At 43.7% G+C, this 24449-nt stretch overlaps 1 protein-coding gene across 1 annotated transcript in view; it reads right to left on the reverse strand.

Annotated features, from left to right (window-relative positions):
* Positions 1-24449, reverse strand: part of DCC (DCC netrin 1 receptor) — a 1217792-nt gene that overhangs the window by 271985 nt on the left and 921358 nt on the right. Inside the window, exons 11-12 of the mRNA XM_075328185.1 lie at positions 19604-19742; positions 9681-9730 (exon numbers count right to left, since the gene is read on the reverse strand). Of these exons, the coding sequence (XP_075184300.1) occupies positions 9681-9730; positions 19604-19742 (189 nt within the window). The remainder of the gene's footprint in view (positions 1-9680; positions 9731-19603; positions 19743-24449) is intronic.

Here is a 24449-nt window from a genome sequence, read left to right on the forward strand (position 1 = left end):
GATGTGGTTTACAAATACGAACAGGGAACCTGTTGTAAAAATTTGAATCCCACCTGTGCAATGATGGGAAGAGAAGTGATACTGACGCTTCTCTGGTTGGGGAATTAGAAATAACGTATCATTGACAGTGACCGTTATTTAAGGTTTGGAGTAGAAAAATAATGCGTAAATCATACAGTGATTATGTCCTGTATATCTGTGTTGCTATATTCTCCATTATAACACTCTGTTTTATTGCCACCAACTGTACTATTCTATGACCTTGTGCTGTACTCTTTCTTTATTTATGTAAATAAATTGTTTTTGGTATCAATGTCTCCTCATTGTCTGCGCTTTTGCATCCTCGCATCTTTTAGGAGTTCAATGAACACTAAGGGCGGCTTTGCACGTTGCAACATCGCACTTGCGATGTCGGTGGGGTCAAATCGAAAGTGACGCACATCCGGCGTCACTTTCGACATTGTTGTGTGTAAATCCTAGATGATACGATTAACGAGCGCAAAAGCGTCGTTATCGTATTATCGGTGTAGTCTTCGACTTTTTCAAAATTACGCTGCCACGACAGGTACGATGTAGTTCCTTGTTCCTGCAGCAGCACACATCGCTGTGTGTAAAGCCGCAGGAGCGAGGAACATCTCCTTACCGGCCGCCGGCGGCTATACAGAAGGAAGAAGGTGGGCAGGATATTTACATCCTGGTCATCTCCGCCGCTCCACTTTGATTGGCCACCTGCCGTGTGACATCGGTCTGACGTTGTACGACCCGACCCCTTAGGAAGGAGGCGGGACGCCGGCCAGATCGATGTCGCAGGACAGGTGAGTGCATGTGAAGCTGGCGTAGCGATAATGTTCACCACGCCAGGAATCACAAAATATTGCTGTTGCGACGGGGGCGGGGACTATCGCGTGCGACATCGCAGCATCGGCTTGCGATGTCGCAACGTGCAAAGTCCGCCTTATTCTTTTAACAGTCTTCAGTTTGATCTCGAGTCATGGCAACTTGATGGATGAACACTCTGTAGGAACCTTTATCTTGTGAAGGCTAGATAGGTCCACCAGGGTCTTCTCTGCCTAGATAGGTCTACCAGGGTCTTCTCTGCCTAGATAGGTCCACCAGGGTCTTCGCCGCTGTTATCTTGATAGTATAAAGCCATCAGGTTGCTTGTCTTCGGCTTTGTCTTGTTCCTTCTATTCTTCCAACCATGATGTCCTTCTCTAGTGATTGCTCTCGTCGTATGAGGAGTCCAAAGTAGGCAAGTCGTAGCTCGGTGAGCCTTGCTTTGAGTGACATATCTGGCTTGATTTGATCCAAAATTGATTTGTTTGTTCTTGCCATCAATGGTATTGATAACATCCTTCTCTAGCACCAGATTTCAAAGGCATTAATTGTTCTCCTGTCTTTTTTCTTTATCGTCCAAGTCAACCAGACACTTTGCCACCGTTATCTTAATAGTATCAAGCCATCTGGTTGCTGGTCTTCCTCTTCGCCTTTTTCCTTCTATTCTTCAGACCAAAATATCCTTATTCAGTGATTGCTTTTGTTGTATAATGAGTCCAAAGTAGGCAAGTCATAGCTTGGGGGTCATTGCTTTGCGTGACTGAATTGTTCTAAAATAGATTTGTTTGTTCTTCTTGCCATCCTTGGTATTGATAACATCCTTCTCCACATTAAAAATGTGATGATGCTTCTTCTGTCGTGTTTATTTATCCTCCAGATTTCACTTCCATATGTGACTACAGAAAAGACCAGACTATGTAGGAGCAGCCGAGACCAGACTAAGGGGCACTTTGCACACTGCGACATCGCAGGTGCGATGTCGGTGGGGTCAAATTGAAAATGACGCACTTCCGGCATCGCATGCGACATCGCAGTGTGTAAAGGCTGGATGATACGATTAACGAGCGCAAAAGCGTCGTAATCGTATCATCGGTACAGCGTCGGCGTAATTCATAATTACGCTGACGCAATGGTCCGATGTTGTTCCTCGCTCCTGCGGCCGCACACATCGCTGTGTGTGAAGTCGCAGGAGCGAGGAACGTCTCCTACCGGCCTCACTGCGGCTTCCGTAGGATATGCGGAAGGAAGGAGGTGGGCAGGATGTTTACATCCTGCTCATCTCCGCCCCTCCGCTCTGATTGGCCGCCTGCCGTGTGACGTCGCAGTGACGCCGCACGACCCGCCCCCTTAACAAGGAGGCGGGTCGCCGGCCACAGGGACGTCGCACGGCAGGTGAGTGTGTGTGTGAAGCTGGCGTAGCGATAACTTTCGCTACGCCAGCTATCACCACATATCGCTGCTGCGACGGGGGCGGGCACTATCGCACTCGGCATCGCAGCATCGGCCTGCGATGTCGTAGTGTGCAAAGCCCGCCTTAGTATGAGTCGTGTCTTCGTCACAAATGAAATGTTCATTCATTTGAGGACCTTGTCCAGTGACCTCTTTGTTGATTTGCTGAACCCATACAACATAAAGAGAAATCAGCCAGAAAAAGGATCTCAAGTGATTGCGTATGATGTGTCTAAAGTAGTCAAGTTGTAGTTTGGTGATCCTTGCTTCAAGTGATAAGTCTGTCTTGATTTGTTCTAAAATTGATTTGTTTGTTCTTCTCGCACTCCATGATATTGATAACATCCTTCTCCAGCAACTCAGTTCAAAGGCATTGATTCTTTTTCTGTCTTGTTCCTATTTTATCCAGGTTTCACATCGATATGTGACTATAAAAAAGACCAGACTATGTACGAGCTGTGTCTTCGTCACCAATGAAATGTTCCTTGATTTGAGGACCTAGTCCAGTGACTTCATTGATGATTTGCTGAACCCAAAAAAATCAGCCAGAGAAAGGATCACAAGATGTCAGGTGAGGCCACGCAGGCTCCACCCTGCAGCTATCACATCATACAGTATAGCACAGCCAATCATAAGGGGGGATAGCCTGTATAAAAGCTGAAGCAGGGAATGCAACAGCCCTTTTATGGTGAATCTGGGTAGTGAGTGGCCATCACAGCTTAGCTATAGAGATAGTAAGAGAATAATATACTGAAGAAACTTACAGGTGTTCAATGTTTTTCAGGGTAATTGGAGGCTTTCAAGTACAAGACTTGGTGAATTGGGCAAATTCGAATTTCAAAAGATTTGTTACCTTTAATAAAGACAAATGGTAGATAGATAGATATAGATAATAGATGGAGCACCAGCTCCCGATCCCAGTGTGGTATCCCCACTCCCAGGCCTCGGCGGGGGCGCCCCTCTGCTCCCCTGCCCGGTCCAAGCACGGTTTTCACGCATGCCTCCGCTCCCAGGCTCCGGTGTGGGCGTGCTCCATCTCTCCTGCCCGGTGGCCCTGTGCTCTCTTCTTCTGCCTCGGGGGCTATCGCATCCTTCTCCTGCTTCCAAGCCACACGCACTGCTTCTGTGTCTGCCAGTAGGGTGCGCGCATGGCCACACCTCCTTTCTTAAAGGGCTTATGTCCAATTACCCTGAAGCTGTTCAAGAGGTCACCTATTACCCTAAAAGGTATTTAAGTCCGCCTCCCCTGACAGGAGATGCCTGAGCAACATTGTCTATAGTGCGGTGATAGTTCTCAGGTCCGTGTACGTTACTGTGTCTAGTCCTTGTACCGGTCTTGAGTATCTAAGCTCTGTCTCATCCTAGAGCCTGCTCTCTACCACCCCTCTGTCGACACGCCTGAGCCATCACCGCTGTATTGCCAAATCAAAACCACTACCCTTGTGCCGAGATGCCTGAGCCATCACCGCTGTGCCGCCACGTCAGAGCCACTACCCTTGTGCCGAGATGCCTGAGCCATCACCGCTGTGCCGCCACGTCAGAGCCACTACCCTTGTGCCAAGATGCCTGAGCCATCACCACTGCCACGTCAGAGCCACTACCCTTGTGCCGACACGCCTGAGCCATCACCACTGTGCCGCCACGTCAGAGCCACTACCCTTGTGCCGACACGCCTGAGCCATCACCACTGTGCCGCCACGTCAGAGCCACTACCCTAGTGCCGACACGCCTGAGCCATCACCGCTGAGCCGCCACATCAGAGCCACTACCCTTGTGCCGACACGCCTGTGCATTCACCGCTGTGCCACCACGTCTGTGTCATCACCTCTGTGCCACCATCAATGTGCCCCTGCAACTGTGTACTCCAATATCGGACATTAAGAGAGTATCTCTACAGGTCCCTGGCTGCCATGCATTTAGGCCTTCCGTTGGTGCACCAGACAGTCCCTATATAGGGGTTCACTGCTGGTTGCGCCTTCGGGGGAGTTCGGTGCACGGTCCAGTGGATCTAACCCCGGATGCTCGCCACCACTCAGCGACCATAGCAATAGATAGAGAATAGATAGACATGAGATACAACAATAGAAATGTTACTCAGCGTTTTATGTAGGTGGCAATGGTGGAATATTGTAATTTGTGTCTTTGTGAGTTTTCTTTTCATTGCTCCGTAGAATATTCTCTCTAGAAAATCTATACAAATCTCTATTTCAATAATTCGTCTAAAAGGAAAATGACCTGTAAAGTTTTATAACTGAGAATTTGTTTGACATTGTAAAAATAACGAGAGGCTACAAAATATTTATTTTAGTAACAATTACGGTAGCGGCGGCCGGTGCGAAGATATTCACTCTGCGAGCGAAGACGTAGAATGCGGCGGCTACAGATCAATATTTGTAAGCATTCGGATACTTTCCCGAGCGCGGAGCCTACAATAATCGCCGCGCTTATCTGAGTGATTAGGGTCCGCAGTCTCTGTACGTCTATGGCGGATTTATTTCATAGTCTTCAAGGTTAAACGCATTTTGCTGTATCCAAGCCCAGATATTTACTAAACTTACATCAATAATCCCGGAAATTACCGTACTTTAAAGAAACCCCCCAAAAAAGACATCAGTTCTTTGAATCCTGTGTCTTATACTTCACTCTCATCACGTTGTTAAGTCACAAAGGCTCTGCAATGTATGGAAAGCCTCCGGAACCAAACAAATATAATATTTATATTAACTGTACATTATACCGTATGTGTCATCAGAAAATAAAAAAAGATGCTTAATATCAAGATTTCATGTAAAACATATATTTTCCAGTAAATGTTGGTGTTTTTTTTTTCATTTCACTATGTATAATAATAATAATAATAATTAGGAAACCCCCCCCAAAAAAATTAGTTCTTTAAATCCTGTGTCTTAAACTTCACTCTCATCACGTTATTATATCACAAAGGCTCTGAAATGTATGGAAAGCCTCAGGAACCAAACAAATATATCATTTTTATTAACTGTACATTATATATATATTGAGTCATCAGAAAATAAAAAAGATGGTCAATATCAAGATTTTATGTAAAATATATTTTTTCCAGTAAATTTTGGTGTTTTTTTTTCATTTCACTATGTATAATAATAATAATAATAATAATAATAATAATAATAATAATAGTGGTAATAATAATAATAATAATAATAATAGTAATAATAATAATAATAATAATAATAATAATAATAATAATAATAATAATATGGGCAATAATAATAATAATAATAATAATAATAATAGTGATAATAATAAAAATAACAGCAATAATAGCAATAATCTTAATAATAATCATAATAACCATAATTATACTAATAATAACAATAATAATACCAATACCAATAACAATAATAATAATAATAATAATAATAATAATAATAATAATAATAATAATAATAATAATAATAATAGTGGTAATAAAAATAATAATAATAGTGATAATAATAATAATAATAACAATAATAATAATAATAATAATAATAATAATAATAATAACAATAATAGCAATCTTAATAATATAATTAAAATACTACTACTAATAATAATAATAATAGTGGTAATAATAATAATAATAATAATAGGGACAATAATAATAATAGTGATAATAATAAAAATAACAGCAATAATAGCAATAATCTTAATAATAATCATAATAACCATAATTATACTAATAATAACAATAATAATAATAATAATAATAACAATAATAATAATAATAATAGTGGTAATAAAAATAATAATAATAGTGATAATAATAATAATAACAATAATAGCAATAATGGCAATCTTAATAATATAATTAAAATAATAATAATAATAATAATAATAATAATAACAACAACAATATTAATAATAATATTGTAATAATAATAATAATAATAATAATAGTGGTAATAATAATAATAGTGATAATAATAATAATAACAACAATAATAATAATCATAATAATAATAATAATCATAATAATCATAATAATAATCCTTAACCCCTCACAACCGGCCAATTTTGCGCTTTCTGTTTTCGTTTTTCTTTGCTCCCCATCTTCTGAGAGCCGTAAGTTTTTTATTTTTCTGGAAATCTTGCCATATAAGGGCTTGTTTTTTGCAGAACAAGTTGTACTTCTAAGGCTATGTGCGCACGTTGCGTTTTTACCCGCGTTTCGCAGCGTTTTTAGCTGCAGCGTTTTTGCGCTAAAACGCATGCGTTTTTGTTTTCCAGCAAAGTCTATGGGAAAAGGAGAAATCCTGTCTGCACTTTGCTTTTTTTTTTCTGCAGCGTTTAATTTGCATATTTGTGGTCAAAAACCATGCAGAAAAAGAAGCATCATGTCAGTTGTTTTTGCCATTTCTGCAGCGTTTCCTTAACATTGGAGTCAATGAGAATTGGCAAAACGCAACCAAAATCAACTTTCCTGCGTTTTTCATGCTTTTTACCTGCTTTTCCATTGCGTTTTTGGCTTAAAAAACGCATGCTTTTCTGGCATAAAGTTAAACGGTTCTAATGTTCCTTTACACACACACAAAAACCAAAAATTTAAATGCTAAAAAATAATAAACTTTACACATTTTTCTGTTAAAATGTGCATAACCGCTATTATTTCATTAAAATTGATATTTTCCATATAGTTTTACTAAAAGTTAATTTTATCCTTTTTTTCTCTTTTTTCATTCTTTTTGACTATTCCAACTTTATTTCTCAGTGTCTTGATCTACAAAACGCATCTGCAGAAACGCAGGTGAAAACGCAGGTAAAAAGCGCTGAAAACGCACTAAAAACGCGGTAAATACGCATGCGTTTTTAGCGCTGAAAAATGGTCAAAAGCCATTTGGTCAAAAACCAAGGGAAGGAAAACGTGCAGAATAAACTGCAGGTACTCCGACGTAACGTGCGCACATAGCCTTAATGAAACCATGAGTTTTACCATATAGCATACAAGCGAATGGCAAAACAATTACAAAGTCAGAAAAATTACAAAAAAAATAGTTTTTGAGATATTTTATTCACCGTGTTCGCTATATGGTAAAACGGAAGTGCTGGTGTGATGCCTCAGGTGGGTGCGAGTTCGTAGACGCCAAACATGAATAAGTTTACGATTATCTAAGGGGTTGAAAAAAATCAGAAATTTGTCCAAAAAAGTGGCGCACATTTTGCGCTATATTCCGCGACCCGTAGAGTTCTCATTTTTTGGGATCTATGGCTCAGTGATTGCTTATTTTTTGAGTCTCGAGATGATGTGTTTAATGGTACCATTTTTCCGCAGATGCTACGTTTTGATCTCCTGTAATTGCATTTTGCACAAAATTTGCAGCAACCAAAAACACATAATTTTGGCGTTTAGAAATTTTTTGCTGCTATGCCGTTTACCAATCAGACTAATTGATTACTTTATGTTACTAGATCAGGCATTTTTGAACTCAGCGATACCAAATGTGTGTATAGTTTTTATTTTTTTTAATTTTCAGAAGGGCGAAAGGGGGGGTAATTTGAACTTTTAGGTTTTTTATTTTTTTTAATTTTTCAAAATTTTTTTTATACTTTTTTTTATTTTACTAGGTTCCCTAGGGGACTATAAGGATAAGCAATCTGATCGCTCATTTTTTTTCTCCCGATCAGAGCAGCAGTGCTCAGATTGAGAGAAATGATTATGTCTTGTAACCTGCAGTACTTACCTGCTGATTACAAGACTTGAGTCATGTGAGCTACAGGAGTCATCACATGACCCTCTGCTACCATAACAACCATCGGATCCATGTGATCACGTCACGTGACTTCCCGTGGCGGCCGGTGAGTAAAACTTTAGCGCAATCACCATTAAAATGGCACTGTCACATTTTGACAGCGACATTTAAGGGGTTAACAGGTACGGGTGGATAGCGATTCCACTCGTGCCTGCAAGGCACACATGTCAGCTGTGCAAATCAGCTGACATATGCATGGATTCCCACCGGCTACTATGATAGCTAGGACGTAACTTTACTGCCCACGGTCGTTAAGGGGTTAAATCTTGAGTTTTCACTCTGAGCCTAATAATAGACTGATACAACTATTTCTGTAAATATTAATTCTCAGCAGCCATCCAATTTTCATCCCAGACAACAATACAACAATAAGAAACAGTTATATATAGCTAGCTTATGGTCCATCAGTCACAATAGGTGATGTCTCAGCTCACCTCTTCCTCCTGATAACACCTCAATATAAAATAGATAACACAGGATCCACTATTCACAGTATGGGATATCACAGATCACCTCCTCCCCCTCCTGTACAGTAACTAATAGCTTCTTTATATAGAGTAGATAACACAGGATCCACCATTCATAATATGTGATGTCACAGCTCACCTCCTCCCCCTCCTGCACAGTAACTGACAACTTCTTTATGTCTGTACATAAAACAGGATCTATCACTCATAACAGATGATGCCACAGCTTACCTCTTCACCTCCTGTACAGTAACCAATAACTTCTTTATGTAGAGTAGAAAAGAAAGGATGCAGGATTCATAGTAGGCGATGTCACAGCTTCCCTCCTCCCCCTCCTGTACAGCAACTGACAACTTATGTATATATATATATATATATATATATATATATATATATATATATATATATAAAACAGGATCTACCATTCATAATAGATGATGCCACAGCTCCCCTCCTGTTAAATAACTGATTACACCTCTATATACAGTAGATAGCACATGATCCACCATTCCCAATAGGTGATGTCACAGCTCACCTCCTACCCCTCCTGTATATTTACTGATAACACCTTTATATACAGTGGATAACACAGGATCCACCATTCACAATAGGTGATGTCACAGCTCACCTCCTGCCCCTCCTGTACAATGACTGATAACACCTCTATATACAGTAGATAGCATATGATCCACCATTCACAATAGGTGATGTCACAGCTCACCTCCTCTCCTCCCTTCATAAAGGCCTCTACACAAATCATGCCCCCAAATACACTCCCATTGAAGTCGATGAGTATTATCTGCTGTACTGTTCCTTATGACTGCTGTAAAGCACATCTGCAAATGCGGTCACCATCAACTCTCGCAACATGGTTGCTCCCATAATTTTTCATGGATAATATAATTTGAAAATCAACAAAAAGCTAAAAAAAAAATAATAAAAAAAATAAAAAAACGTAAAAAATAATTTAAAAAATCGATAGCGTTAATTCTTAAAATACCCTGGATGTTAAAGTTCCTTTAAATTACATACAATACAAAGCTCCGTCCCTTCCATCTAAAGTAATGACCGGTAACAGAATGTTCCAGGCTTTTTACACTCTGTTGTTATAATGCAGACAGCAGTAACAATGGTAGTAATAATACCGGCAGCTTACCCTGGAGTTCACCACTTCCAATGACACATTTTGGGGCATTGCACTTGGTACTGTAAAAAAAAAAAAATACAAAATTATATATAACAAAAGCTGTATATAGAATAAATAATTTACAGGTATATTTAGCAATCATGACGGAAAGAAATTAGAGACCAAACTTGGCCAAACCCAAACTCTGTCCCCCTCCTCTCTTAGACGTCTGATTATTTTGCAAACTTTCACATTATTCTTTATCAAGTAGATGAGGGGTAATGTACTAATCACGGGGGGTGGGGTGTCTAAGATCCTTAATATTCTCAAGAATGTGGGTTCAGAATCACAAAAATAAGGCACAAGCTCAACCTTCGCTATGGCACTGCCAGATAATACCATGCGATGTAGTGTTTCCCCCAGTGTTGCCATTCTGGACCCCCCATTCTTGGCATTGCTGTGGCTTTTCTGGATTTATAGTCCCTTCCTTAGGTCCATACAGTCACTCTGATCTATTCCATAAGATACGTGCTTTTAAGTGTCACAATAGATAATTTTAGCTGCACGCAGTCACCACCAGGGGTAGCTGACGCATACATACCCTATTTCTCCAAAATAGGACCTACCGTGAAAATAAGCCCTAGCATGATTTTACTGAATGTTTGGGGTACGCTTGAACTATAAGCCCTACTCCAAAAATAAGTGTCATGAGTGTATCTCGCTCAGTGGAGACCCCAGGTCCACTGCTGTTATTTTTTAACATCTCCTTCCTTGTGGTGCTGTAAGGGCTGAGCACCCTTTCCGGCTTGGCTGCGGGCTTTAGCTGTCAATCTCAGGTGTGGCTCTTTGGGATCACTCCCCTTCCCTATTTAAAGACTGCTTTACATGTTACGATTCTGCATACAACATCGTATGCGATCGTAACCGCCCCCATCGTATGTGCGGCACGTTCAATTTGTTGAATGTGCTGCACATACGAGTAACCCCCCATCACACGTACTTACCCGTCCATACGACCTCGATGTGGGCGGGGGACGTCCACTTCCTGGAGTGGGAGGGACGTTCGGCATTACAGCGACGTCACGCGGCAGCCGGCCAATAGATGCGGAGGGGCGGAGCTGAGCCTCCTTCCTTCCGCATTGCCGGCCGGGAGCCGCAGGATGCAGGTAAGATCTGTTCATCGTTCGTATGATGAACAATCTGACGTTCAATTCATGAGGAATTAACGACGTGCATGCGATGAACGTTTTAACGTTCAATCGCAATCGCACATACCTGTCACACACTACAATGTACCTTACGATGCCGGATGTGCATCACTTACGACGTGACCCCGCCGACACATTGTAAGATACATTGCAGCGTATAAAGCGGGCTTAAGACATGGGATCTAATCACATGATGCCTGTGATAGAAACTGAATCCTTCATTTCCATGTGGTCCACTTTGGAAGGAGCCTGCTCTGGAAGAAGTCTGTCGTGTTGGCTGCAGCAGTGGTGTCTTTTCCTTTGCATGTCTATTTCCCCTGTTTGTATTCATTCCCTTGTGTCTCTGTATTGTAGAGGCGAGTCTAGTGATTTTGTCGATCTGCTCACTAGGCAGGGCGAGTTTAGGACCAGCTGAGGGCCCACGGAATCCTGCTCGCCAACAGGTTGAAAGAACCTGTATAGGGACGCTAGGGAGCTCAGGAGTCAGCTTGAGGTGAGTTCAGGAGGTTCCCCCTCACCCCTCTCCTAGGGACCTCCGTTGTATTGTGACCCCTGTGTCCCCTGTGTGTTGAGACATCTTCCATTAATTAGTTGATGCTTTCTTGGGTGAAAGGCGAGGATCTGTTGCTGAGGATAGGTCCTGGTGCCTGTGTATGGACTATGGGACATTGAAGATCAGCTGCTACGTGGGATTGTGTTGTATCAGCCACACTACCGGATTTAAGGAACTCATCTAAGGACTGTTGTTGCATTTTCCTTGGCATCAGATTGCTGGGTGGCGCCCCGGACCTGTTTTCTTTGTGTAGACGCATTGTGGACTCTAAAGAACCATTTCGATATTGGATGTTTTATGCTCCCTGCCTCAATAAAACTTGTTGGATTGTTCCTCGGCCTGGTGTCCCTGCCTGCTCTGTCGCATACCCCATCACAGTCACGTGTGACAATAAGCCCTAGTTATGTTGCAGATATTTCACCTAGTGTTACACTTACAAAGAGCTCCACCTAGTGGAGGCTGTAGGCAAAATCTTTGGAACTTAGTATTTGCCCTTGGATGGTGTAACATCTGCCCCTGACCACAGACTCAGGATGACTGTCACGGACAGACTAGGGCTAGCCACCAAGATGCCAGGATCTCAAGAACCCTTAAACTCTTTAACCCCTATACGGGGATTTGGCATTACACAGGGTCCAGGAGATTGCTACCTATGGAAGGCTGCAATCCAGGAAAGAGTGGTCATCAGGCAGGGTCCAAACCAGGAGGCACAAAAAGGGACAAAATCGTCAAGCAGGGGCTTAGTCAGGAAATCAGGCAGAGGTCAAAACTGGAGATGGCGGCGAGGTACAAAAACAGCAGGCAGGAGAGTAGTTAATGAGCAGGCAGGGGTCAAAACACAGGGATCAATAGTCAGAACAGGAACCAGACACTAGCAGGAATACAAAACTATCTCTGGCAGCGACCAGCAGACAAGAGAGGGGATTAGAAAGGTGAGGCGTCTTCCCATTGGCTGTAGCTGAATGGTGTAACTTCAGCTGGAAGATACACGCCACCTACAGTCAGCCAGTGGTACTGCAGGTCTCAGGGAAACCCAGCTTAGTTGATAAGCGGAGCCTGCGCCCACCAGAGCCACTGGCACCGACTCATCTCCTATCACCAGCACAGTCCATGGGGGGAATACGGCGGCCCCTGGTGACCGAAGCAGAAGTCGCAGAAGCGGACTCCGGTGAGGACGTGACAGATGGGTTGGACTAAAATTTTGTAGGGTTCGGTGAACTTTTTTGCCTATCATCCTTCATCACCATTCGCAATGGCTCCTGTCTTAATGCACAAACCCAATATGTCAATCATCACCTTGTGTGTGGTATGAGCTCGTAGTTTCATAAAGACTTTACAGCTTACTTTTAAAGAACTGTTTGATTATTTTTGTCATTACATTTCATGTGCCAACATATAAAAGCAACGTAATGTCACACCGTCAGCGGCGCACTGAGCACGCGGAATATGACAGCCCCGCAATTAAAGCTGACTTCGGCTTTGATCCTTTTTGTAACAAGGCGCCAGGCAATCACAACGTGTGCTTTCCGCTGTGACATATGTCAGTTAGTGACAACACGGCGCCGTGCGATAACACAGAAGCTGTAAAGAAAAGACTTAAGAAAAGTCTCATTACTAATTCCTTCTGCTGTAAAATCCAAATCTCTGGGGGTATCGATTCTTCGTATTGAGATCTTGCTTTTTGGGGAATTTACAGACAATGCTCTCCGAGGAAAGAGTATGTGAAACAGGGGTGGACGACATTCGTGCCAATGTGTGGCCGCACACAGGCCCAAGAGGTTTGGCGGCCCATTTCTACCTTCAATGCAGGTGCAATTTTGCATTTTATGAGTTCTTTGGCTTCAAAGGGCCCTTATATTGTTCTAGCACAGGGGCCCTTTTCTGTCTGTGTCGTCCAGTGATGCAAATACTTGTACTCCCCTCCATCTAATATATAAAGCTGAGTGTATGTATGCATGTAGGTGTGTGTGTGTGTATCTATGTATGTATGTATGTATGTATGTATGTGTCTGTGTGTATATGTGTGTGTGTGTGTATATGTGTGTGTGTGTGTGTATGTGTGTGTGTGTGTATATGTGTGTGTGTGTGTGTGTGTGTGTGTGTGTGTGTGTGTGTATGTGTGTGTGTGTGTGTGTGTCTGTATGTCCACTAAAGGTATTTGCACTGTCGCATTTACAATCATGACATTTTTCACAGACACTTCATTTGACTCAGGGAACATCATAGACTATGTTTTGAGGGGAAAATTTAACCCCACGCTTTAGTTATTCGCCAAAAAATCTACTTACATTAAAATCAGTGGAGCTGGGAACGAACCTATTATTATAGTCTCCTATTAATGACAGAGAAAGAGACACATAGAGAGATACACACACACAGAAACAGACACAGAAAGACACACACACACAGAAAGAGACACAGAGACACACACAGAAAGAGACACACACACACACAGAAAGAGACACACAGAAAATGACACATACACAGAAAGAGACACACACACAAAGAGACACACAAACACACACAGAAAGAGACACACAGAAAGAAACACATACATAGAAAGAGACACACACTGAAAGACACACACATAGAAAAAGATACACACAGAAACTGTTTGGATGTTTGTGGTAATATATTGGCTGTTTGGACAGTTACCCTGGATAATTATCAGGTGGCCTATAGTAACTAGAACTCTGCTTCTATTTTGCTACAGGTCATAAATAGAAGCTCTCATTGGTTGTTATAGGCAACAAAAGACATCCTTAGTATATGACAGCTTATGTGTCAGTTAATATATTTTCGGTGGTGAGAGAGCGAGTGGGAGAGAGGGAGAGTGGATGAGTGGGGGAGAGGGAGAGTGGGATAGAAGGAGGGTGCGAGAGAGACAGACAGAGAGACACTTAGTTACTATCATGGGCAATGCCGGGTACTGCAGCTAGTAAGAAATAAAACTGACTTTAGTGCAACCCTGTTTGACAACATCTGACCCATTCAAAAGCCTTATAATATAAAAGGGATTTTAGCGAAATCGGTGACACCCATCAGTAGACCGCCGTTTTGGAAGTCTTGCCCCTCGTTAGTTGAGTGAAATGGTTTGGCTTTCAGGAGCATCCGGTTCTCCTTACGAGTTCATTATATGGTCCTCCAGTCTTTAAGCCTTCCTTCCATTGTTTGGCATCCCACAAATGGTGACGTGACTCCCTTTACTCATGGCAAATCTCCCAGAATGGAGGGTTCCTAGGTTTAAAGTGGGCTTTACACGCTGCGACATCGCTAGCAATTGCTAGCGATGTCGAGCGCAATAGTCCCCGCCTCCGTCGTACATGCAATATCTGGTGATAGCTGCTGTAGCGAACATTATCACTATGGCAGCGTCACACGCACATACCTGTGCAGCGACGTCGCAGTGACTGCCGAACAATCCCTCCTTTGAGGGGGAGGTCCATTCGGCGTCACCGCGACGTCACTAAGCGGCCGGCCAATAGAAGCGGAGGGGCGGAGATGAGCGGGACGTAACATCCCTCCCACCTCCTTCCTTCTGCATTGCCGGTGGAGGCAAGTAAGGAGATGTTTGTCGTTCCTGCGGTGTCACACACAGCGATGTGTGGTGCTGCAGGAATGACAAACAACATCGTACCGGCAGCAGTAGCGATATTATGGAAAGGAGCGACGTGTCACCGTTCAACAATTTTTGATGTTTTTGCGATCGGTGATCGTCGCTCCTAGGGTTTACACGCTGCGATGTCGGTAACGGCGCCGGATGTGCGTCACTAACAACGTGACCCCGACGATATATCGTTACCGATGTCCCAACGTGTAAAGCCCCCTTAAGGGTTAAGCTCCCAGAAGACGGAGCAAATTTCCCCTGCTTCGTCAAACTTGTCCAGGAAATGGGGCACGGAGAGGCAAGGAAAGGGTGAGACTTCAGAAAAGGCTGGGGCCAAAAATGGAAATGAAGCCTCCTCCAATTATGAGTTACCCATGACTTAATTATGACTGTCATGACTTGTGAAGAAACCAATGCAGCATAAAGTATGACCATAAAGAACACAGGGTCAACGAAATGTGCCAAGGACAGAGGAAGAGCCTGGACACAAGGGGAAGAGTCCACTGAGGAGCTCACCAACTTCCTCCTCCCAGAAGGCCATGATTGACAGGTCACTCCCTATAGGCAGATACCTGGAGACCTATCAATGGGGCCAAATCAGGTGAGGAAGGAGTCCCTTAGTGGACATTTCTCCACAAGTTTGATCTTTTTTCAAACTTTTTTCCTCTGAAATGCATTTCAGAGGAAAAAGTAACTTTCTGTAATGAGAGAGCTTATCTAGATTTCCTGTGATTCTAGCGGCATGTCAAGTGGGATATTGCTCGGAGCTCTAAGTAGGGGTGGGTGAGGTTTCCTACAGGGACTTATGATCTGTGAACCTCCAGTTCTTTAGAGGTAACATGTAGACTGATAGTATGATTCCCCCCTTGTTTCTTGGCCCTAGGGGGCATATATGCCAGACCATCAACCACTGATTAGCATTTGTAGCCCATATGTCATTAATCTAGAGCTTGCGGTAAATACATAATGTTCTTGTTTGCGATGAGGATGTGACAGCTGATATGTACCGAACCCGCTGTGTTGTGTGCAGCTCTGACTGACACCTGCCTGACAGCTGAGAAGAACCAGCGCACTGTGACAACCTCCGATTTCACACCTTCCATGCCCTGTGCTAATGAAAGTTTTCCAAAAATACACATTATAAGAAAGTCACTCTAACATCTTTAAATTCCGGAATCTAAATAACATAAGATATGATCTGCTCTGAGTCTGGTTTAAAAACTACCTTATGTAATATTTCATTGAAGAATTCTTAAAGGGAACCTGTCAGGTCCAATATGCACCCAGAACCACGAGCAGTTCTCGGTGCATATTGCTATTCCCAGCCTAATCGTCCCTGTATACACTAGCATAGATAAAGAGATCTTTAGAAAAAGTATCCCCAAAGATACCTAAACATGATATGCTAATGAGCGCAGGGACTAGTCGCAAAGGCGTTAGCTGCCTTGGCTAGTCGGCCCCCTTAGCATGTTAACGTCTTAATGAATACACAGCGTCAGAGGCATGGTCGCTCTCCCCTCTGCTGCCACCGCTGTTTTCATCTCAGTACACTTGATCGCAACGTCCCCGGTCTTCAGGTGATACACACTACACCAGTTTAAAGCTGGGACATGCACACTCGCCTTCATAGTGCGCATGACCGCAAATCCAGGGACTTCTGATCAAGCATACTGAGATGAAAACCAGCATCAGCCACAGTGACAGCAGAGAGGTGAGTGTGACCATGCCTTTGACGCTGCGCATTCATTACCAGTTAGCATGCCCACAGGGGCGTGCTTATATGCTAAGGGGGCCGACTAGCCAAGGGAACAAATGCCCAGTGGACTAGTCCCTGGCCTCATTAGCAAATCATATAGTATCTTTACCAATACTGTTTGTAAAGATCTCTTATCCATGCTACTATAGCCTGGGACTGCTAGGTAGGGATTAGCAATCTTGGTTCTGGGTGCATTTAGGAACTGACAGGTACCCTCTAAGGAGTTAATAGTGGGGGGTCCTCTAGGGACCCTCATCTATTATCCAGGGTGGAGAAAACTGAATGGGAACATTTTTCCAATGCATGATTTGGTGTATCAAGCGTTACACAGCCAATTGATTAGAACAGTGTAATACCTCATTATTCCTGTAGGAGTGCTGTAGGAAAACTGAATCTTCACTGTCAGCTTCTCTACAGATAACAGCTGATTGTCAGGATCCCAGCTGGGGAGCACCATGTGATGGGCTTAATATATAGAGACACCTCTTACTAAAAGAGGTTGTTCTTTTAAAGTGGTACTCCCACCGTTGACCTTGAAGGCATATACTGTATAACGGATAGAGATAAAGAAATCAATTTGTGTCCAAATTTTAGAAATTCACAGTGAAGAAGATTAGTGTGTTAGGAAAAGAGAATAGTCTTATACACGTCTTTCAGGGTAATTGGAGGCTTTACAGGACTTTTGAATTTCAACTTTAATATCAAATTTTAGGAAAAATGTGGTAAATTTTGAAAATTTGAATTTCAAAAAGATTCTGTCATCTCTAGTGCAGGATATGCCATAACAACTGATAAACATGGGTTCCACCTTTGGCATCTTTGCCTCATTTGATCATTTGTTCACTTGTTTCCATGGGGCTCCTTTGGATGTACTATAAATGAAGAGTTGCAAAATAAAACCAGAAAGTAGGGATGAGCAACAATGCCAAAATTCCAATTTGGCAAAAGAATTTGATTACCATCTTTGATGTCTTCCAGGAACCAGCACCTTTGACGTCTCTTGGTCTAGGTAGGTCAATTGTCACACAACATCATGGCGTTATGGCTTAGTCACCGTGAAGACACCAAAGACGACCCAGTGAAGACCACACCGGTGATCAATGAAGACCACACCGGTGATAGTACTGACGAAGACGACCAGACAACAGTGGAGCTACTCATTGAGACAGATTAGAGTAGGGTGAACTTTGTTTTTTTTTTTTTTTTTTAATCCAGCAAAACTGAAATCTTGCTAGATTTGTGCCAATTGATTCCCTAATAATTAAAATTCTGATGAATCCAAATATTTTGGAGAACTTCAAGAAACCTTGATTGGCCTCAAATCTATTCCCTCGTCTCTAGGAGAAAGCCAGAAATTTTGGAACTAAGCGTCACTTTACACGTTGCGACATCGCTACCGATATATCGTCGGGGTCACGTAGTTGGTGACGCACATCTGGCATCGGTAGCGACATCGCAAAGTGTAAATCTTAAGTGCGACGATGAACAAGCACAGAAGCGTAAAAAATCGCTGACCTGTGTAACGTCGTTCATTTCTATAAGGTCGCTACATCAGGAGATACGATGTTGTTTGTCGCTCCTGCGGCGTCACACATCGCTGTGTGTGAAGCCGCGGGAGCGACAAACATCTCCTTACCTGCGTCCACCAGCTATGCGGAAGGAAGGAGGTGGGCGGGATGTTATGTCCCGCTTATCTCCGCCCCTCCGCTTCTATTGGCCGGCTGCTTAGTGACGTCGTGGTGACGTCGCTGTGACGGTGAAAGCACCTCCCCCTTGAAGGAGGGATTGTTCGGCGGTCACAGCGACGTCACTGAACAGGTATGTGCAAGTGACACTGCCGTAGCGATTATGTTCGCTACGGCAGCAATCACAAGATATCGCATGTACGATGGGGGCTGGTTTTAATAATTCAGATCCTGATGAATCCAAATATTTTGGAGAACTTCAAGAAACCTCGATTGGCCTCAAATCTATTCTCTCGTCTCTAGGAGAAAGCCAGAAATTTTGGAACTTAGGGGTACTTTGCACACTACGACATCGCAAGCCGATGCTGCGATGCCGAGTGCGATAGTCCCCGCCCCTGTCGCAGCAGCGATATGTGGTGATAGCTGGCGTAGCGAACATTATCGCTGCGCCAGCTTCACATGCACTCACCTGCCGTGCGACGCCGCTCTGGCCGGTGACCCGCCTCCTTATGAAGGGGGCAGGCTGCAGGCAGCCAATAGAAGCGGAGGGGCGGAGATGAGCGGGACGTAAACATCCCGCCCACCTCCTTCCTTCCGCATAGCCGACAGGAGCCGCGGTGAAGCAGGTAGGAGATGTTCCTCGCTCCTGCGACTTCACACACAGCGATGTGTGCGGCCGCAGGAACGAGGAACAACATCGGACCGTCGCAGCAAGGTAATTATGGTTTTCGCCGACGCTACACCGATGATACGAATACGACGCTTTTGCGCTCGTTAATCGTATCATCTAGGCTTTACACACTACGATGTCGAGAGCGACGCAAAAAGTGCGTCACTTTCGACATGACCCCACCGACATCGCGCCTGCGATGTCATAGTGTGCAAAGTACCCCTTAGCGTGTGAATCGATTTTCTAATAATTCAGATCCTGAGGAGTCCAAATATTTTAGAGAGCTTCAAGAAACCTCGATTGGCCTCAAATCTATTCCCTCGTCCCTAGGAGAAAGCCAGAAATTTTGGAACTTAGCGTCGCCAGCTGATGTCTGCATAAGGAAGGTGGATTATTAAGGATAGCCCAAGTCATGCATGGAAAAGCCAGGTGAGAAGTCCAAGCTTCAATCGTTGGCTACAACATATATCTTACCATCAGACAGAGTCATGAGTGTGTGTTCCTCGGTGGAGACCCCTGGGCCATAGCGATTGTATGCCAAGACTCTTATGTTGTATTCTGTAAACTTCCGAAGACCCTCTAGTCTGTATAACAAGCCATCAACTTCAATATTCTGTGAAAAAAAAAGAAATAAAGTTGATTTTCACCCAAATCCATTCTATAAAATGTTAAGAGGCTGATTTAGATTGATTCCCAATTATTTCCCAGAGATGGGGATTACAACAATTCGTCCGCTAGCACTAGGTTGTTTTTTATGCATTGTAACACTGAAAAGTAGGCATGATCACTTCCTATTATTTTTTTATACCATAAAAACATAAATTTTTTTAAAGTTTACTTTCTTCTTTTTAGTTTCCTTAGCAAACTTGAACCTGTGAGTCTTTGATTCTTTATACTAAAATAAACATTTAAATGCCTAATGTGTCATGGGTGACAAACAGGCCTGTGGTGTCTGGCTAGAGAAGGTCACAGTGTTTGGCTGCACAAAATGCTCCCTGACTTTCAATTATTCCTGCTGTCAGTATTCAGTGTACTAGGTATCTCCTCCCCTGAATTTTCATCCTGTTCCCTTTAGGACTCTGAGAAGCTCCTCCTTCAAGAAGCATTGGAAGCACAAGAAGCAATGGGATAACACTAAAAGGAAGGAGATTCAGATTATACATTAGGAAAAACGTTCGGACGGTGAGGGCAGTCAGGGAGTGGAACAAGTGACTGCGGGAGGTGGTGAGGGCAGTCAGAGAGTGGAACAGGCGACCTAGAGAGGTAGTGAGGGCAGTCAGAGAGGGGAACAGGTGACCTTGGGAGGTAATGAGGGCAGTCAGAGAGTGGAACAGGCGACCATGGGAGGTAGTGAGGGCAGTCAGAGAGTGCAACAGGCGACCATGGGAGGTAGTGAGGGCAGTCAGAGAGTGCAACAGGCAACCATGGGAGGTAGTGAGGGCAGTCAGAGAGTGCAACAGGCGACCATGGGAGGTAGTGAGGGCAGTCAGAGAGTGCAACAGGCGACCATGGGAGGTAGTGAGGGCAGTCAGAAAGTGAAACAGGAGACCTTGAGAGGTAGTGAGGGCAGTCAGAGAGTGCAATAGGCTACAGCAGGAAGTAGTGAGGGCAGTCACAGCATGGAACAGGCTACCGCAGGAGGTAGTGAGGGCAGTCACAGCATGGAACAGGCTACCGCAGGAGGTAGTGAGGGCAGTCACAGCATGGAACAGGCTACCGCAGGAGGTAGTGAGGGCAGTCAGAGTAAAACAGGCTACCACGGGAGACAGTGAGGGCGGTCAGAGAGTGGAACAGGCTGAGCTCTCCATCAATGGACATCTACAACCAGAAACTAGATAAACAAATAGCTGGGATGATTTAGGAAAACCTGTATTCGCAGGGGGGTTTGACCCAATGGCCTTTGAGGTCCTTTCCAACTCTACCATTCTATGATCCTATGATCTGTATTTCCCCTTGGGTTTAAATACTCTCATTTTCCATGGACTTGTGCTGGGTGATATTCAGTTCTTTCACAAGCTCTGGATGCAAGCAAGCGGCTTGCACTCATCTGTAGGATTGTTGCTGTTCTTTGAAGAAATTCTTCCTGAGTCATCTGGAGATAAGTTGTTCATACGCTTTCTCCGTGTGTGTGCTCACTGCAGTGTCGGACTGGCTACCAGAGAAACCGCCATTAATACCAGGCCTGGCTGCGGTTACCTGCATTGAACTCTGGAGCTCTTACCTTAGCTCCGTAGTGCAGCCTGAACTGAATACAGAGTTTGCAGGACTGAACTGCGAGCACCGACTATTTCGTCGGTGATTGCGGTTCAGTTCATGACAGCTAGGGACAGGCCTGACTGAACTCCGGAGATCAGGTGAGAGCTCCGGAGTTCAATGCAGGTAACCGCAGCTAGGCCTGGTGTTACTGGGGGTTTCTCTGGTAGCCAGTCTCACTGGCTCACTGTGTCTTCTTTAATGTTTAGTGGGGTTCACAAACGGCTCATCCCACCCGTTCGGGATACCTAGGGTCAGGTATCCGGCTTTGCACATAGGTGCAGAACCTATCTAGGGTGGTGAGGGACCTCAAGGACCAGCAGTAGGTTTGGTCAGGGATCATCATCTCCCCCTTCCTTAGACACAAGCTTTCCCTTTTCTTCTGCCGTTTGCTTGGTACTCCCCCGTACCTAGCGTGACATCATGATTTTGTACTACATATTTTACCTGCTAAATATTACTACAAAGTATCATGTTGCACAGGAAAGAATTTTCATGATTTTCATACGCGAGCTTTCTCTAAACAGCACACCAAATGGTCTGGCATGGTATTGCAGCTTACAAAAACTCTATTACTTACGGTGCATCATTGTGCATGATCTACCCTAAGTAATGTAGCATTATTGCGATGCGTTCATGACAATTTGATGCCTATATTTCATATTAACCAAACATTTAAACCTTTAATGGTCCCGAACCCCGTAAAGGAAGGTTAAACAATTTAATTCAATCCAACCATTCTTTGGCAACATCGTAACTGTTAATGTTTTACATGGGTCCCGATACAATGATGGATGGATGACAAATAGACACTTGGAGGTTTAGCCTGTCAAACCTAATAGCGGAAATGATTTGGGGAGTTCTTGGGAAAAGGCTGAGCTCTCTCTTGAGTGATCGCTCCATAGCGCGACTTCGTATTTAATTATAGAATGGACCATTTGTGCCGTTGGCTTTATTAAATTCTGTTACAACACGCGGTAATTATCTTTTCCACTGGTGAAATCTCCATCGAAAACAGAACCCAATATTTTAGTCGCGTCTATATTCATCGCTCTCCTGACTCCTGATTTGATATTAAAAGACTTTGATTTATGACTCTGCAGATGAAAGTTAAGATACTCAAGACTCAAGACGTCTCGGAAGAATATTGAAGGCATAGTCTTGGCCGGAGTGAAAAATATATATTTTTTTAAAAATGTGAAAATCACTTCTGTCCCTGAATTTCGTAACAGACCCGGAGCCTGTGTCACCGTAGCTTTTAATGTTGCCAATAAAACTTGAAATGGCATACAAAAATCAGGTCTCCGACCTTACCGGGGAGCGAAAATGGATGCAGCGATAAAATTAGGCTGTGTTTTAGTGAGTCTGTTCTAATTTAATGGCCTCTGTCTTTTGGTTTAATTAAAATGATTCCACTTAATGTCCTTTTTCATCAGAGAAAAGGAACATTTCAGATTTAAAAGGTGTACGGGAGGTAGGTCTTAAATTTGGGTTTTTGCAAGGAATTATTACATTCTGCGCCTACACTATGCCGGTAAAATCATTCCGTAGAAAGTAGAGATGAGCGGATCCGTGGATGTTCGGATTTGCCGGGTTCGGACAGACTTGGGGAAAAAATTTGACCCCGAATGCCGACCCCCATACAAGTCAATGGGAGATGGTCGTAGTAAGGGCTAAGAGGTAAAAAAGAAGCAACTTAGGAGTAAGAGCAAGACCATTATACATACAGTGTTCCCTAGAAGATAACACAGCAGTCAGACTCTTTTCTGGCCCCACTCATTAAGCTTCATGAATATTCACTGCTTTCTCCTCCCACCCTCTGTGTCAGTGTCTGTGATTGGCTGCAGTCAGACTGTTAAACACCCCCTCACCCTCTGTGTCAGCGTCTGTGATTGGTTGTAATAAGACTGTTATATATGCCCCCACCCTCTGTGCCAGCATCTGTGATTGGTTGCAGTGACACAACATTATATGCCCCCACCCTCTGTGCCACCATCTGCAATTGTTTTTAGTCAAACTGCTATATATAACCCCACCCTCTGTCACCATCTGTGATTGGTTGCAGAAAGACTGCTATATATGCCCCCACCCTCTGTTCCAGCGTTTGTGATTGGTTGCACTCAGACTGCATTACATGCCCCCACCCTCTGTGCCAGCATCTGTGGTTGGTTGCACTCAGACTGTATTACATGCCCCCCACCCTATTTGCCAGCGTCTGTGATTGGTTGCAGTCAGACTGCTATATATGCCCCCACCCTCTGTGTCGACATCTTTGATTGGTTGCAGATCAGTTTGCTGTTTTGTAGTGTAAAAATAAATAAATAATTTTTAAAAAATGGGGTGACCCCCCCCCTCTATTTTGCAAACTTGCCAAGATAAAACAGCAGCTAGGGTCTATTATCAGGCTGACAAGGAGTCAATATCCATAACTATTCTCACCCTGATAATAGCATCCCACAAGCTGTTAGCTTTACCTTGGCTGGTTATCAAAATTAGGGGAGACCCTATGTTTTAAATAAATACATCATTGAAAAATATACCCCATTTTTTGACAATCAGCCAAGGTAAAGCAGACAGCTGGGGGCTGGTATTATGAAGGTAGGAAGAGCCATGGATATTTGGCCCCTTCCAGCATTAAAATAGCAAACCGCAGCCACCTCAAAATTGGCATTTTATCTGGCTTATCCTGATTTCCTTGGTGCGGTGGCAATCAGGGTAATATATGTAATTGACAATAACTGTGATTTGTCAAAAAAATCGCAGCTGCCATCTTGCCTTTGTTGCGGGCGTGGGACAGATCACAACAGGCGGGGCCGTTCAAGGCACTCGGATCTGGCGGTAGTTGTGGCTCGAGTGGCAGCCGGATCGGGGGCTCGCACAGCCGTCCGTCGCCCACCAGTGAAAAGGGGGTTTATTTAAAAGGGAAATTGTCTGTGACGCCACCTGTGGGTTGCGGTGAGGAGATGGTGGCACGCCGCTGCCTCTGGGGACAGTGCCCAGGACCGATGGTGTGGGGCAGCAAGATGGTATCCCCTCCACGGGTAGGGGAGGTGTAGTCCCGGGGCCC

Source organism: Anomaloglossus baeobatrachus, chromosome 1 (genome assembly GCF_048569485.1).
Source record: "Anomaloglossus baeobatrachus isolate aAnoBae1 chromosome 1, aAnoBae1.hap1, whole genome shotgun sequence".
NCBI classification, from domain to species: Eukaryota; Metazoa; Chordata; class Amphibia; order Anura; family Aromobatidae; genus Anomaloglossus; species Anomaloglossus baeobatrachus.